The sequence below is a fragment of the Gobius niger genome (assembly GCF_951799975.1).
Source record: "Gobius niger genome assembly, chromosome: 18".
Taxonomy (NCBI): domain Eukaryota; kingdom Metazoa; phylum Chordata; class Actinopteri; order Gobiiformes; family Gobiidae; genus Gobius; species Gobius niger.
This window is the reverse complement of record NC_136869.1, coordinates 26,068,275-26,083,711: the sequence shown is the minus strand read 5'-3', so window position 1 is coordinate 26,083,711 and position 15,437 is coordinate 26,068,275. Positions and strand designations below refer to the sequence as shown.

The window sequence follows — 15,437 nt, the reverse complement described above, 5'->3', positions numbered from 1 at the left end:
GACACACAAAATGACCAACCTGCATCTGGTCCCTTAAAAATGCAAACCCTTATGTTGATTTATGGTCGTCTACATAAGATGGAGTTTCCCTGGAAAACACTCTGAAACACAGATCCAACACATCTTTCTGTTGTGCTTCAGAAAGTGTGAAATTACAAGCATCAAACAACAGCACAAAGGAAGAAACTGGAAAACAAAACTAACCCAGACCTCCAAACAGCGAGCTGACACAGTGAATTTGGTCGGCCTGTCCCTGCGCTGCATCTGATCCTTGTTTTCCCATTTCCCTGCCCTAAATTATTACTTGTATTGCCTATTTGGCTCTAAACGCCTGCCCCCGGCTCGCCGCGTTGTTTTTGCGGGTTAACCTTATTCCGCCGGCGCAATCTATCCAGGCCAAAGTCAATCGAAAAAGTGATTTGTCACGGCGCCGGCAGAGGCCAAATTAGTCTCCCTAACATACAGCTCTGCAAGCGCCGCTTTGGAACACAAAATCCATTGACTCCATCCAAAAAGACAAAAAAAAAAAAGAGAAAAAAGAAAAGGAGGACGGGGAGATGTGGCTTTTTCTCCACTCGCTCCATAATACGGCGGCGGTTCGACTGACAGACCCCACCAAGCTGCTGCCGCTGATAACACGGGGGCCCCAGACAGGCAACAATGAGACAAACCGCGCACCCAATTACAGCGGATATAGGCAAACGTTTAAGCAGGAAAAAAACACACACACACACAAAAAAAAACAAGTCTGACCGCGGCGCCAATCTGGCTTTAATTACATTTAGGCCGGGGCTAATGCATGACTACTTACTCGCGAGGGCTTCAGATGGATCGGGCTGACAGGAATAGCTGTTGAACGCGCAGGCAGAAAGGGGGGGATTATATCGGAGATTTGGCGCCGCGCTCCACATTGCAGTGAATTAAAAGAGCTTTTTATACCGGCGCCCTGAATGAGCAAGGCGCCTTACCCCCCCCCCACACCACCGTCCCCAGCATTTGCACAAATGCTTTGAAAAGGACAGAATGGCATTAGTTTAATTAAGAGATGGTCTTTTCGAGTGCGCCGCGGCAAGCCTCCATTGTCTATTTTTGTCGCGAGGTTTGAAAGGGTTTAGAAACGTTTTCGACGGGTCTTGCCGACTCGTTTGGAAATGCTTTGGCGGAAAAAGGTTCCAGTTTCAAAGACTTAACAACCAAAGTGAATGTACCTTGTTATACCAGAGCCCAACGACATCAACATTTCTACAGAAGCTTTCATCCATCCATCTTCTTAGCGACTCAGGTCATCAGGTTTCATTTACACTGCCTGACCAAAAACAAGGAAAAAGTCGCCAACTGGATTTAAACTGTTGTGATCTGGAGCTGCTGCAGGTGTTCAGGTCTAGACTCAGCAACACTATGTGCCCAAAGAATGAGATCATCCTGAATGACCAGGTTATTCCATCCGTGGATTTCTTCTTCCCTGACGACACGAGCGTATTCCAAGATGACGATGCCAAGATTCATAGGGCTCACACTGTGAAAGAGTGGTTCAGGGAACACGAGAGGGACTGTCCACCACAGAGTCCAGAGCTGAGCCCCATTGAGAGTCCTCAGGATGTGCTGGAGAAGGCTTTGCACAGTGGTCATGCTCTCCCATCGACAATACAAGAGCTTTGATGCAACGCTGGATTTTCTGACACGGTAGGACCTCATAGGTTACGCTCATGTCACATCACAACGTTTTCAAGAGCCAGCAGTTTAAAATTGAGGGCTGGGCACCGTTTTCTACTCTACTTTAACGATGCCTACTTTTTGGTACCGGTGCCTTAACAGTACTTTTTTCAATACCTGTGTTATTTTAATTGAACTGAAATAATGTTAATAAAAAGCATCGTTCAGGAGAAAGTCCAGAAATGGCACAACTGAAAGAACACAGGTACAGCAGCGTCACCTGTAACTTCATGTTTTGAGCAGAATTCCCACTAAAGCAGTGATAAAAAGAGAGAAAGGACATTATTCCCTCCTGAGCTGCAGAGTCAGACCAGATCTACATCGGAACACCTTTTCTTTCAGCTAAACTTTTCAAACACACTGAGCTGTTCCACAAAGTGAAAGCGCCTCACACGTCAAAGATCTGTTACATAGTGTGAGCGCTCACTCTGTCACTAATAATTTACCAAAACTGTTCCAAAAATGGCTAATGCAGAGTGAGCGTCACTTTTTCCAGAAACAATCTGTGATCTGCTCCTCCGGTGCAGCTGGAGTTTAGTCACAGCAGCAGTAACTTCAGGCTCTGCACATGGGCTTTCACTAAAGGTAAAGCCCACGTGTTTTCTGTAAGTCCTGGTTTAGTCCTGGCTCAGACCGCGGCTCTGCCATCTCTGATAATGAGTAAAGTGTAAAGCTTTGTTTCGCTGTAAGAAAACATCTGCATTTGCGCTGAAGCTGCTCACGAGTTCAGGCTTTTTTTTAGACTCACTGCAGATCATTTATTGATGTTTGAAGTGAAAAAGTACCGTTTAACAGAACCCAGCCCTAGTGGTAACTATGGTAACTGTCAAACAGCAAATGATTCATTTTTGGCTAATCTCTCTGGAAGAATCCACGTGAAACAAACATGGTCTCAAAGGTCAACGTCTTCTCTGTCAGCTCGTAAAACTAAAGTCCAATTATTCTCTCTGAACAGTGTCCAAGAGTGGTGACAATATTCAAACATGTGAGCGTGATGTTGTGATGTTCAGCCTTAGAAATAATCTGGCGGCTTTGATGAGGTACAGTACAAAACATTTGACAATTTCCCATTTGGAGATTTCTTTCCATATTGTTGTATTGTTGCACCTGCCATTATGACATCATGACACTATAGAACGTGAACGCAACCTATTGGAACAACTTCTGGTCAGGCAGTGCATGATCTTGTAGTCACTCGAGAGCAAATATAGCCCTTTACCATATTAGCTGTGTGAAGTTTCTCACAGGAGAAAGAGTTTGGAAACCGCTGCCTTTTCCAATGCCAGTCAGTCTTTGAAATGATGAGTAATCACTGGTACTTCGAGTAGTTGTAGTTTAAACACGGAGGCTGTTTGTGAAAGGTGATTAATGGAGCTTCAGGCAGTACACCAGTCTGAAAATACCTGACAAACTAGTGGTAGTAGTAGTAGTAATAAGTAGTACAGTCAGCAGTATTACATACGTTTCAGCCCAGCCGAGGACGTGGGAGGTCTTGAGGAGGAGGAGGAGGAAGAGGAGGAGGTCTTGAGGGGGAAGGTGTTTTTTCCACGACGGGACGAAGGGGCCAGGACCCGGGAGCGCTTCAGCGGGATCACTGCCCGCGGTGGGGGCGCCACTCTGCCGTGGTAATCAAACAGCCTGCAAATGGAAGCGGCACATCAGAGTCTTCCAACCACGAGTACCACAGTACATGCACTACAGTACAAGCAAAACAGAGACGAAGAACTCGACATGGAGAGACGGGATTAGTCAACTTAGGTGTTCAGACTTTGGCTGTGAAAGTCAATTCAATAAAATCAAAGGAATACAGAATGACCTTTGGCTAAGATTTTGTTGATTTAGATGATAATATTGTTTTATTGTTTTATTAGGATCCCCATTAGCTGCCCATTTAATAGCAGCTAGTCTTCCTGGGGTCCTTCAATGGACTACAATTACATACTTTACAAAAAATAAAATGTGCAAAACATGCTTTAAAGTGCCTTCTGAAATACAGTGAAACACAGTTCAGTAATAAATGACATTGCTGGAAAAGTCACATGGTCATCTGCAGTAGTTCTCGTGAAGACATGTTTCTAAATGTGTATTTATTTTGTTCTCTGCGTGTTGCTGACTGAAGCTGATTCCAGGTAAATACTGCTCTGTAAAGCACTGTGGACTTCAGGGAATTTGTTTTGGGATGAGGAAGTTTTAAATCACCACCCAGTGCCCGTCTAGTGGCGTATGGGAGGCTGCTTTCTACAGACACAAGCTGCTCAGAAAAGAACTGTGGCTGTTTTTTAAATACTGAATTCCACATTAGTGAAATTAGTCTTAGTTTAATTTTGTTGTTAACTGTAAGCCAAGTCAGGCGTGAATGCATTTGTGCCACACTGGTCCTGTAGGAACACTGAAGGACAGTCCTGGCTGCCCTTTTTTGTGCCGCTTGAAGTTTGTGAAGATCTTTTTGTGAAGCAGATGACCAAATGACTGGACAGTATTCCAAACGACACAGAACAAGAGACTGTTCAACCGGTTTAGCAACAGACATGGGTATGTATCCCTTACATTTCCTGGACATTGCAATACCTTTTCCCATCTTGGCTATGATCTCATTGATGTGAGCGGACCCAGAAAGCTGACAATCCAAGGTGACACCCAATAACTTGGTTTGCTTCACCTGTTTCAGTTCAAGCCCGTCAACTAACACTTTCAGTGAGGCAGTTTGTTTTCCTTCACCCAATTGTTAATATTTTGTAAATCATGATTTAACAGATTTGAAAGTTCATCAGGTGTTTTTGCTGAACAGTACAGAGTGGAGTCATCTGCATACATGACCACAGTTGAGTTTTCCAAAATAAAAGGTAAATCATTAGTAAATACAGAGTACAGCAAAGGGCCAAGGCAGCTGCCCTGGGGAACTCCACAGTGGACTGCTTTGGTAGAGGAGTATTGACCATTAAAGAACACACACTGCTTCCAGTCAGATAAGTAGCTGCTCATCCATGACAAGGCTGAAGGTTAAAAAGCCGTAACATTCTAATTTTCGAAGCAGTATTTTGTGGTCTATCAGATCAAATACTTATATAATACTTGATAAGTGGAAGCTCTGCACACCCGAGAAGGCGACAGGTTTGGAAAAGAATAGATTACTTGAATTGAATTGCTTAATTGTATGCACTGTGAAAGCATGACATTTCTGATATTTGTGATCATTGGGTGTTCTTATCAGGTACGATATGTGATTGTTCCTGATTGGATATTACTTGTTGGGGGCGGTCCCTGAAGGGGTTGTTTTCAAGTCTGATGAAGGGCCGAGTGACCGAAACATGGCTGCAATAAAAGTGTGCAAGACAGTGTGCGTGAGCTTTTTTTCTATGATTTATATTTTTCCAATGAAAATACAGTGCTTTAACCATTTTCAACCCAATATAGAAATACCATGCATTTCACAACATCCTCAACATGTACAGGTCGAAACTAAATGTAACAAGTTTTAACTGAAGGAAACCATGGAAACCATTTTCTGTCAATATCGGGCTGCGTGATTGAAAAATATATATAATTGTCTCGTTGCGTGACGTGGTTATGCTATTTCCACTACCCTTAAGAGCACCAGTGACAGCCAGCCTATTCCTATGGAATGGTGCGATTACATCGTGGACAGCGAGTTCCTGGTGGATGATCTCTGGCTTTGTGTTAAGAACTTTTTGTGGGCTGCACATACTTCACTGGAGGAGAAGTCTGTTTCTAGAGGGCGCTTTGGTTCAGAAGCTCGTTTTCACTCTCAACACAAACATTTCAATGTCAGAGTAAACCCGACTTAAGACTGGTCACCTGCAGCTCTTCAGCAATATGCCCGATGAAGATCTCAGGCCCGAAACGTTGACCAAATCCTAATAAACTATTTTTGCAAGGTTGGCAATGCGCAGGAAGTATTATTATTTTTACTCAATGTCAGAGTAAAAAAAAAGACAAAACTGACCCTTTGTAATGCTTATATTTGATGTTTTGTCCGTTAGAGAGCCAGAGATTCCTGGGAAATAACACTGTGACGCACCGGCAGGTTTCCCATTCGTTCACTAACGTTGACATGCTTTGTAGTAGAGCACGAAACGTGACCGTGATGACCATATCTGTAATCCAGAAATGGTCGTTTCCTTTTGGCCATAGCCGCAGTTAAAGTGAAGTTGTAAAAATTAGCTTTTCTATAGACTATGAAATATCTCCACTTAAAGGCACTATGCCTGGTTTTAATCTAGGAGAATAATTTGTATATTGTAAACTCAGATGTTTGTGGGAAAAACACTACTGTGCATCTAATTATAAAGAATTTGTATCAATTTCATGAACTTGAGGCGAGTTTTCTAGATCCTGAAAAGTGACCCTGGCCAGTTGTGAAATGTACAGATAAATCCATCCCTGTGAAGAACTGGGACGCTACAAAAGTGTTTGGAAAGTGAGAGTCAGTGCTTCCCCTTTCATTGTTTGTAAAAAAAAAAGAAAATCAGGTCTTTTAAGCCGTTCATACTCCAATCTTTCCAGTTGTTTTTCTATTTTGAAGCTTGTTTTTAGAGGGATTCTTTTAATATCCAATTTCTTGACAGATTTATTGAGCTTTGAAGCACAAAATAAAAGGCAACTTTTAAATCTTCCCACATTTTTTCACTTATAAACAACTTATTCACAAACTAAACAAGATCCAAAATCCCCCCTTTGTGAGTAATACATCAACAGAATAAACCGTCATTTTAAACCTGGCTCAATCCAATGATCCATTAGATTTCGTCACTGAAAATATTGGCAATTTTGGCCAAACTCACTTATGAACACAGACAGTAACATTTATATATTTATATATTCACAAGTTGTTAGACACAGTAAGTGATCATCTACAGGGACTGTCCACCATGTCATCTTTTATATTCATTTGAATGACTCGAAGCTCCTCCCCAAATGAACAGGACTGGTGTGAGTTCAGGGGCAACAGAAAGAGCTGTGTCGATAATCACGTTTTAAGCATGCTCTTTTGTTTCCTTCAAATGAAATATTAGCCAAATAATTACAGCCTCTGGATCTATTCAAATGGCCATTTCCATTTGAATTGCGATGGATCTTTCAGACACAGCTTCATCCCATCCCTTTCTCTGCCGCGGCTACTTAGTTTCAAAGGCCCACTCATCGTCAAACTGCGCACATAAAACAAAAGCGGTGAAATCTCCCTGAGTGATCTCGTCTTGCATCGTCTCGGAGCGAAGAGGCTGTGGGAGAAGAGGGCGCTAAAATGTCACCCCCAAGGTGTCACTTTGGCTGTTCCGCCGCCTGTGCGCGTCTGTCACAGCGCTCCAGACAAAGATGACATTTGGAAATGTCTTGGTGGATAAGTGCTATGATCGCTGGTGGAGGGGGAGGCGAGCGGGGCTTCTTTTCATTAGCAACTTTTCACGCTCGGTCTGCGCCTCGCCGGTGATGAGACGAGAGGTGAAATGAGGGAAACTTTATTCAATTTACAAAATGGTAAGATTAGTGGCGTGTGTTTTACAAAACCGGGCATGCGAGTCCAACCTGTGACTCAAAATTGCCCATAGTGAAAGAATCCCAGCGCCTGTGTCCTCACTGAACGCAGTAACAGCACTACCCAGCAGGGGGCAGTATGTCGATGTTGGACTCAACAAGAAAGTGGACCTTAAAGGAATAGGCCACCGTTTTTACATACTGAGATATGTTTGGCATCCGCACAGTAAAGTGAAGATTACTGCGCGGATTTCGAACTACTCCTGGTATTATTACGCCTTACAATATAGTTCCCCCTTTTATCCGCTTAGAAAATCCACATTGTTTAATTTTGTGTAATTATACTTTGTAGTGGAACACTTCACGTAACCATATTTAAATAGGGAAAACGTGGAAGAGCTTGGTAGCTTCTATCTTGACCTGTTTTGGAGCTATAGTGGAGAGAGGGAGAGGCTAAATGCTAACGCCGTCTGCGCTGTGTTTACGTGACTGAAGGCACGGGGGAAGATCAGACAGGTCCTAAAGAACTCGTCAAAGCTAAGGTAAGAACATATCTCAGTATGTAAAAGCAGTACTAAGTCTTGCCCCCAGAGGCCATACGCGCAACTGCAGGTGTCGTAGCAAGTTGCGATTTTTTAACTTATTAAATGTTTTGGAGAGTAAATATTATGCTGACAGAAAAGGAAAATGGACAGAGGGATATTGTACAGCCAATTATACCATGGAAATAGTTTTTTTCACTCAAACTTGGCTGTAAATACTGTTTAAAATGACGCTAGCCTGCAGTTAGCTTTGCCCGTTAGCCTGTTAGCTTCTTCTTCGTGATTCTATTAGTGTGTATTGGTGGCTCCGGTCCGGTGGCAGTCAAGTTGCAAACATGGTTTTCTGTCCAGAGACACCAGGGGGAGATGAAAGACCCTCCAATCATCCCATAAACACTTGTATTACCCCCACAGGGACTATGGAAAGGATTTATTAAGGTAAACACGTTACTTAGTACTGCTTTAAATGGACGTCCCACTCTTACACAGTTGTATAAAGTTTAGCGCAGTGATATTGACACTTCCTGGAGATTTATATGATGAAATCTGTGTTGTATTGGTTGTTGCTCGTGATGTTAGAAATGTGTTTAGTCCAAAATCCTTCATCAATTTGTTTGTAGATTTTTTTTCTAATACGCTCCTGTTAGAAGCACATAGACTTTGATTTCCCTGACGGTATTTAAAAAGTGTTCACCAGCTGCACACGTGAAGTGCACTGACCCTGGAAGTGCACCAGGGTTTGATTCAAGAGCCACCGAGTGTGAACGTGGCCTTCATGAACCCTGATTAAATCATGTGCGAGGCCGACTCCGAAGGTGAGCCTCGCCGGACACGTTGGAAACTGCTCTAAAGCACAATGTCCATGTTGTGATCGACACGTTTGAGCAACTGCTTTGCCACCAAACCTATGGACGATCTTTTGTGTCATCGGAATGTGAATTTTAAATGTCTGTGAATTTTCTGCAGTGATTTTTTTTTAAACATTGAAATATCATGTTTGAATATTTTTTTGTCCTCGAATTTCAGACACTGAATATTCAACACATCATTCAAAGTGTTTCAAATTCAAAATGAAAAATTCACATTGAAAATATGCTCTGTATTGTTTTTAAATATTTCAAAATCAACAGTCTAAATTCAGAGTGAAAAAAATTGCAGTAGAAAAAAATTCAAATGGAAAAAAAATCAATCTTAAAATATTCCATGTTTAAATAACAGCAGAAACAGTAGAAATTCAGAGAGTGAAATCCGCAGGGAATTGATTTGACTCGTCGTCTCCTGTTTCTTCATCTGTAAGTCCCGCCCACTAAAGACACAAACCAACAGGAAACATCCTGCATCTCAGCTCTCAGTCATCCAGGATCGGGTGCTCATGCCTTGTGGTCCAGGATGTTCTGTGTGAATTTTTTCACTGCTTGAATGCTTTAAATATTGAATATTTTTAGGGTGAATTTTTCCATTTGAATTTTTTTCTACTGCAAATTTGACACTGACACTGTTCAATTGTTGTTGTTTTTTACATTGAATATTTTAAGGGTGAATTTATGTATTTGCTTTTTTATTAAAATATTTACACTCTGAATTTAGACTGTTGAATTGGATGTGTTGAAAAATAATACAGTGAATATTTAAAAGGTGAATTTTTCACTTTCAATAAAAAAAAAAAAAGAGCAGTGAAAATTCAGTGACTGAAAAAAAAAAATCAAACATAGCAGAGATGCCCAAACTTCCCGGTCCACACACACCTCCTCCAGCTGTTCTGGGGGGACCCCGAGGCGACACCAGGCCAACTCGGAGACATAGTCCCACCACCGTGTCGTGGGTCTTCCACGAGGCCTTGTCCCACTAGGACATGCCTGGAACACCTCCCGCGGGAGGCGACCAGGAGGCATCCGGAACAGATGCCCGAGCCACCTCAGCTGCTCCTTTCGACGTGGAGGAGCAGCGACTCTACTCCGAGCTCCTCCCGGGTAACTGAGCTCCTCACCCGATCTCGGAGGGTGCGCCCAGCCACCCTGCGAAGGAAACTCATTTCGGCCGCTTGTATTTGCGATCTCCATACAAACCAAACCTGCAGACTTTGATACTGAATGTTATGAATTGAATATTTGGGGCAAAATCTGCAATGTTTGTGGTGAGATCTTGAACATCCAAACATTTACATGAAAGCGATTTGAAAAGGGAGCTGTGAAGCACCTTGTTCTCACTCCTGGTGAATCTGTCTGACTTACTATTGCGCCCAAAGGTCACAGTCTGTAACATAGTCACCCACAACTTAAATAGTTGTTGTTCTGATCATGCTTTGGAGATGCACAGTTGACAGACAGGAAACAGACAGAGTGAGTGTGTACATGGTGCATACCTGCTGTAGAAGTCATCCCTGTAGTACTCGTAGTCAAACTCGTATCCGCTGTGAGGGAGAGGGGACAGAGACAAAAGTTATTCAAGAGGAAGGGCCTTATTCTACTCCTGCTCTCCAAATTCTTCCTCTCCAATTTGACAATACAAAATGAAACCAGTTTTTAATGGCCCCCGTCCATTCAGTCACAAACCACTGGAATCATCCTCCAAAACTTTTCAAAGTCGGAACAGTGCGACAGAATTTTTAAAAACTTCTCCAAGCGCCGGCTAGGAGGAGAAAATCAATGCTAAGCACTGTACATGCTCGGGAAGGCGGCTAATTTGGGATTCAAGGGACGGAAGGTTGTTATTCTCAGTGGAATTTTAATTAGGATTAATGTAGCACTATTTCAATTTGGAGTGCGGCTGTGTTGGCTTTGTTTCTCCCCGCGTCTACAACACCTCCGCTATAAAATGCTAATGAGGGAAGCCGCAATCTAATAAATTAGCAACAAATAAGACGTGTATTGCAAGTAGTGTGGGAATTTTGAAGTAGTGTTTTTTCTGCAGATTCGCCTCTCCGTCTCCGCAGACAGCGATAAACAAGCAGTGCTTTGATTTCTGCGACCAGAAGAATGTGTGCGGGGCAAAAAAAAAAAAAAATACAGGTCACGGCTAATGAAGCTTGCGCAACAGCCTCTCCTTTGAGACGTCGAAACCTCTTTTGAAACCCGACAGACTGACTGCAGACGGGGCTGGGAGAAAACGCAGGAAAATAGGTCCATATTGTAAATTCAGATGACTCAAAGAGAGGTTTCTTTTTCAGTGTTTACATCAGAAAATAGTGTGGCGAGCCGGGGATGGGACGGGAAGACAGTCTGGGATGAAGCCGTTTGAATTGGACGACACCTCTTGATTAGACTCATTGTTTTGGAGAAGTCGGGGTGTGTTTGGTCTTGGGTGTCCCCGTGCGCTCCTGCTTCACTGCTAAAAGGTCCCGAGTGCAATCCCCAGCCAGACGGGCCTTCCTGTGTGGAGTTTGCATGTTCTTCCTGGCGGTACGTCCACACTCATATCTACAGCTAATACTAATGCATCTGTAAATCCATTCATGCTGTTGTTCTATTAAACTGTTCTTTTTGTTCTTTGATCTTAATATTGTTAGAGGATAATAAGCATCCTTCTTCCACCTCCGCAACATTGCCCGCCTGCGCCCCTCCTTACCCAGTCTACAGCTGAAATCCTCACTCACGCATTCATCACTTCCAGACTCGACTACTGCAATAGCCTTCCCGACGGACTTCCCACCACTCATCTCCAAAAACTGCAATACATCCAGAACTCTGCTGCCCCGCCTCCTCACCCACACCCGGTCCAGAGAACACATCACCCCCGTCCTCCAACAGCTCCACTGGCTCCCCGTTCAATATCGTATTCAGTACAAGCTCCTCCTCCTCCTCACCTACAACTCCCTCCATAACCTGGCCCCGCCCTACCTCACCAAGCTCCTGCAACAACACATGTATTATTATTATTATAATAACATTAAATCTGTATTTATCATTCTGGGTCAGGCTGTACAGTCGTACTATCTCTGTCGTAGCCTTGACTGTGGTGCTCAGACTCTCAGCCACTGAATGTTTGCTTGTGTATCAGTCTGACGCTCTGAGAGGGGATTTATCCCTCTTCTGTGGAAGCATAGACAGACTTGAATGGTAGGACGAGCGCAGTGTCTCGAGTTCATGTCTCCGGGTCCCGCACTGATGGTAAATAAACTTCTCCTGTATAAGACATCCAGACTGCTGCCTATTGTATCTATCCTCTCGAACACCATTGTTAATTCTCTAACAATATATTTCTATGCATGTCCTTTTTTATCTATGACTTTTTTATCTCGAAAAGGTTGTATGTTTTATGTTGCACGTTTGAACTGAAGACAATTCCTAGTTTGTGAACCTGCCGTAAATCTATTCTGATTCTGTGGAGTTTGCTTGTTCTTCCTGTGGGTTTACTCCTGGTACTCTGATGACCCCACCACTAAAACATGTACATTAGGGTGTCTGTGAGAATCAGTGGTTGGTGGTGTTTGGAGGGGCCAACCCCACAGATTGGCAGCCTTGCCTCTGTCAGTCCGCCCCTGGGCAGCTGTGGCTATGGAGTGAATGTAAAATTGTCCCATGTAAAGCGCTTTGGGACCATGTCTGGGAGAGGCTCCATGCCAATACATGCCTGCCCTTGTGGCGGCCATTTTGAATACCGAAGTAGAATTATGCAATACTACAACATGTAACAATGTCTCTACTCAGGATATAAATGAAAGACAACTGATTGACAGTGGCATTTTTATGTACTCATAATCATCGCTGAAGAAGATAACAGCTAAACACGGCCCCAGAGACGCACGTTCATGTGAAGAAACAAGTGAGTCAGTGTTTAAGCAGCTCAAGACGTTAGCATGCCATTAGCATTTAGCTTCAACAGTGTTTCCTCAGTGTTCACAGATGTGAGCCGCACATGTGTTTATCGTGTTGAAGCCATTGACAGTGGATTGGTTGACAGTTGCTAACCGGTAGCATGCTATCGTCTTGAGCAGCTTAAACACTGACTGAGACTCTGTTGACATGACAAACTGTAAAAATCACAGAGAAAGGTTTTCTGTTCTTCCTCTTTGATGGGTTAATTCAGTCTTCAGAGTGAAGCGGATCTTTAGTAAATCCTGCTGTAGCTCGACAGACAGAGCTGCTACGTCTATACATTTGCTGGTTATATCACATAAACGTGCGTCTCTGGGGCCGTGTTTTAACTGTTATCTTCTTCAGCAATGATTACAATGTCTTTCATTTTCATCCTGAGTAGAGATATTGTTACCTGTAGGACTGCATAATTAGACTTTGGTGTTCAAAATGGCTGCCGGAACTATGTGTGATGTCATTGGAAATGCATATATAGAGTCCTAAATAAAAAATGTGTACATTGTGTACATTAGTGCAGTACAGCACCTCATTAGTACTCCGCAGGGGTGGATCTAGAGGGGTGGCCCTGGTAAAGGTCTTGCCACCCCATTAATGTCATGTGATGTCTCTCACCCACTCAAGAAGCTACTTGGGTGCTTACAGGGGCTCAATCTAGTACTTATGTACTTTTTGGACAGGACAAAATATTATAACAACTTTATAGCTAAATAAGGAGCCAGGTGCCAACTCCTGTGGCTCTCAAAATTAATGATTTTTTTTATTGTTTGTTTACGAAAAATAAAATTTCCCCTGAGTAGAAACCCTCTACTTACATTATGGACAATGCTACTATTTGGGAGGCTCAGCCTGCATCTAAACGCAAAACATGTCATGTGATCAAGCAAAACTTGCGTACCTTTGCTATAAACATTAGACATTGTAAAATGTGTTGCCGCCCCATTTTTTTTCTAGATCCACCCCTGGTACTCCAGCCGTTCACCAGAGCGTTTGTATGCCAGGAGTGTTTCCAACCCAAACAGCCCAGTTCCAGACGGACTTCCCGTATATCCCATACATGGAGTCAGTCAGACTGGATTACCAGGCTAATCCCAAAGAGCTGGAGGAACGTAAAATGTTAAAATCACTTCAAGAAGCTCCGTCAACACTTTATCTTTGGTATTTATTTACAGACGGCTTAATAGAGTTGAGAGTAGCTTTTTAAAATAAAGATGGGTGGTGCCTGCAGCAAGAATAAAACCCTCTCCACTGGTTCAATCTGCTGCTAGAAGATCACTATGACGACAAAGCTTCCTGAGGTGAGAGGTGAAACTACCCAGTGCAGAAGATGGATTTAATATTGCAATGGTTCAATTTGGAATAAATAAAGATAATAATGCAAAGATATTCTAACAACACATAGTTTTTTGAGTTTGAGGTAAAAAAAAAGGCTGGTCTTGAATTCTGAATGATGAAGTTCAAATGTATTTATGACTCTAGTAACGTATCAGATGTGGGTTGTGTTGCGGTCACCTGTACACAGCTGATAGCGGCCTCTTGTTTCCTGCTTTGGGCCTGTACGGCTTGGGCTCGCCCGCCATATTTATGTCTGCAACACAAAAAACAAACACACAGCACAGGTCAGAACGGTCATAAAGCGCCATAGAAGCAACTTCCTCAAGAAAACATGACTTTGGCAGTGCATTATTAAAAGGCAGACGACAAAGAAGAAAAGAAATGCTCGTGCAACATTCGCGATTTTCAATTTTAGAGATAAAATTGACTGCTGTGGCTCAGTGAGTAGAGTCACAGCACATATGCAAGGTAACCATAGGAAAACCCGCTTGCAGATCAGTTTCTTTTCTTCTCATATTCCAAAAGGATCACATTACAGTCGCGAGCGTGGCTTGATATTCCGCGCCTCGCTTTGCCCGACATATTGTGTCATCTTTCTCCTCGAGTTGCATTACACTTCACCGTAGTGTATTCCGACGCAGAGCCGGCTGACAAATAGTCCCGTTGAGCCTGCAGCTTGAGCATTACCGACTTCCACAGCGCCCGTACGTAACCTCATTTAAATAAAAAAGCCACAAAACAAAACAAAGTCCCCGTCCTCTCACACGGAGCGGCGGCTTTTATTACCCCCTGATGAAGCTCCGTATCGCGGCTCAAAGCGGCGAGCCAAAGCGCGCACAAACCAAAATGACTTACTTTGTGATAAAAGCAACGAAATATCAATTCAAGCGCCCGGAAGCTGTTTGTGTGAACTTTTTTCTACAGCGTTTAAATAAGCCGTGCACAAAGCCGCGGTATTGATGCGTCGGCTGATGCGCCGGTGCATTGTGAGAGGAAGACGAAAGGCCCCGCGCGCTCGCCAAAGAAAGGATGAGAAAAGTCAATTCCAGTCGCCGGGACACAAAACGCACAAAACAAAAGACTCGCCGCAGCCGGGGAGGCAGGGGCGTGGCCGTTTCACTCGGGCGGTTTAAGCGGGCGCTAATGCAGGATGTCCACCTCGCACATTCACACTGTCCACACTAAAACTACGACATACAGCGCCTTGCAAAAGTACTAATACACCTTCAACTTTTGCACATTTTGTCATGTTTACAGCCAGAAACATAAAGTTCACACACAAGTAACAGACAACTGTGAAGTGAAAGTAAAATGATACATGATTGTGTCATTTTTCAAAAAATAGAAAACCGAGTAATAAGTATTCAGACAGCATGAATGAATACTTTGTGAACCCCCTTTTGCTGCAGCAAGTCTTCTGGGGTCTGACTCTACAAGATTTGCACATGTAGAGACTGACATTTTAGCCCATTCTTCTTTACAAAACAACTCAAGCTCTGTCACATTAGAAGGACAGCGTTTGTGAACAGCAGTTTTCAGGTCT

At 43.2% G+C, this 15,437-nt stretch overlaps 1 protein-coding gene across 2 annotated transcripts in view; it reads right to left on the bottom strand.

Annotated features, from left to right (window-relative positions):
* The window catches only part of LOC306977581 (RNA-binding Raly-like protein), a 316,297-nt gene that overhangs the window by 45,239 nt on the left and 255,621 nt on the right, over positions 1-15,437 (bottom strand). For both annotated transcript variants that reach the window (XM_079575973.1, XM_079575974.1), the window contains exons 3-5: positions 14,072-14,147; positions 10,111-10,158; positions 3,176-3,351 (exon numbers count right to left, since the gene is read on the bottom strand). In XM_079575973.1, the coding sequence (XP_079432099.1) occupies positions 3,176-3,351; positions 10,111-10,158; positions 14,072-14,147 (300 nt within the window). The remainder of the gene's footprint in view (positions 1-3,175; positions 3,352-10,110; positions 10,159-14,071; positions 14,148-15,437) is intronic.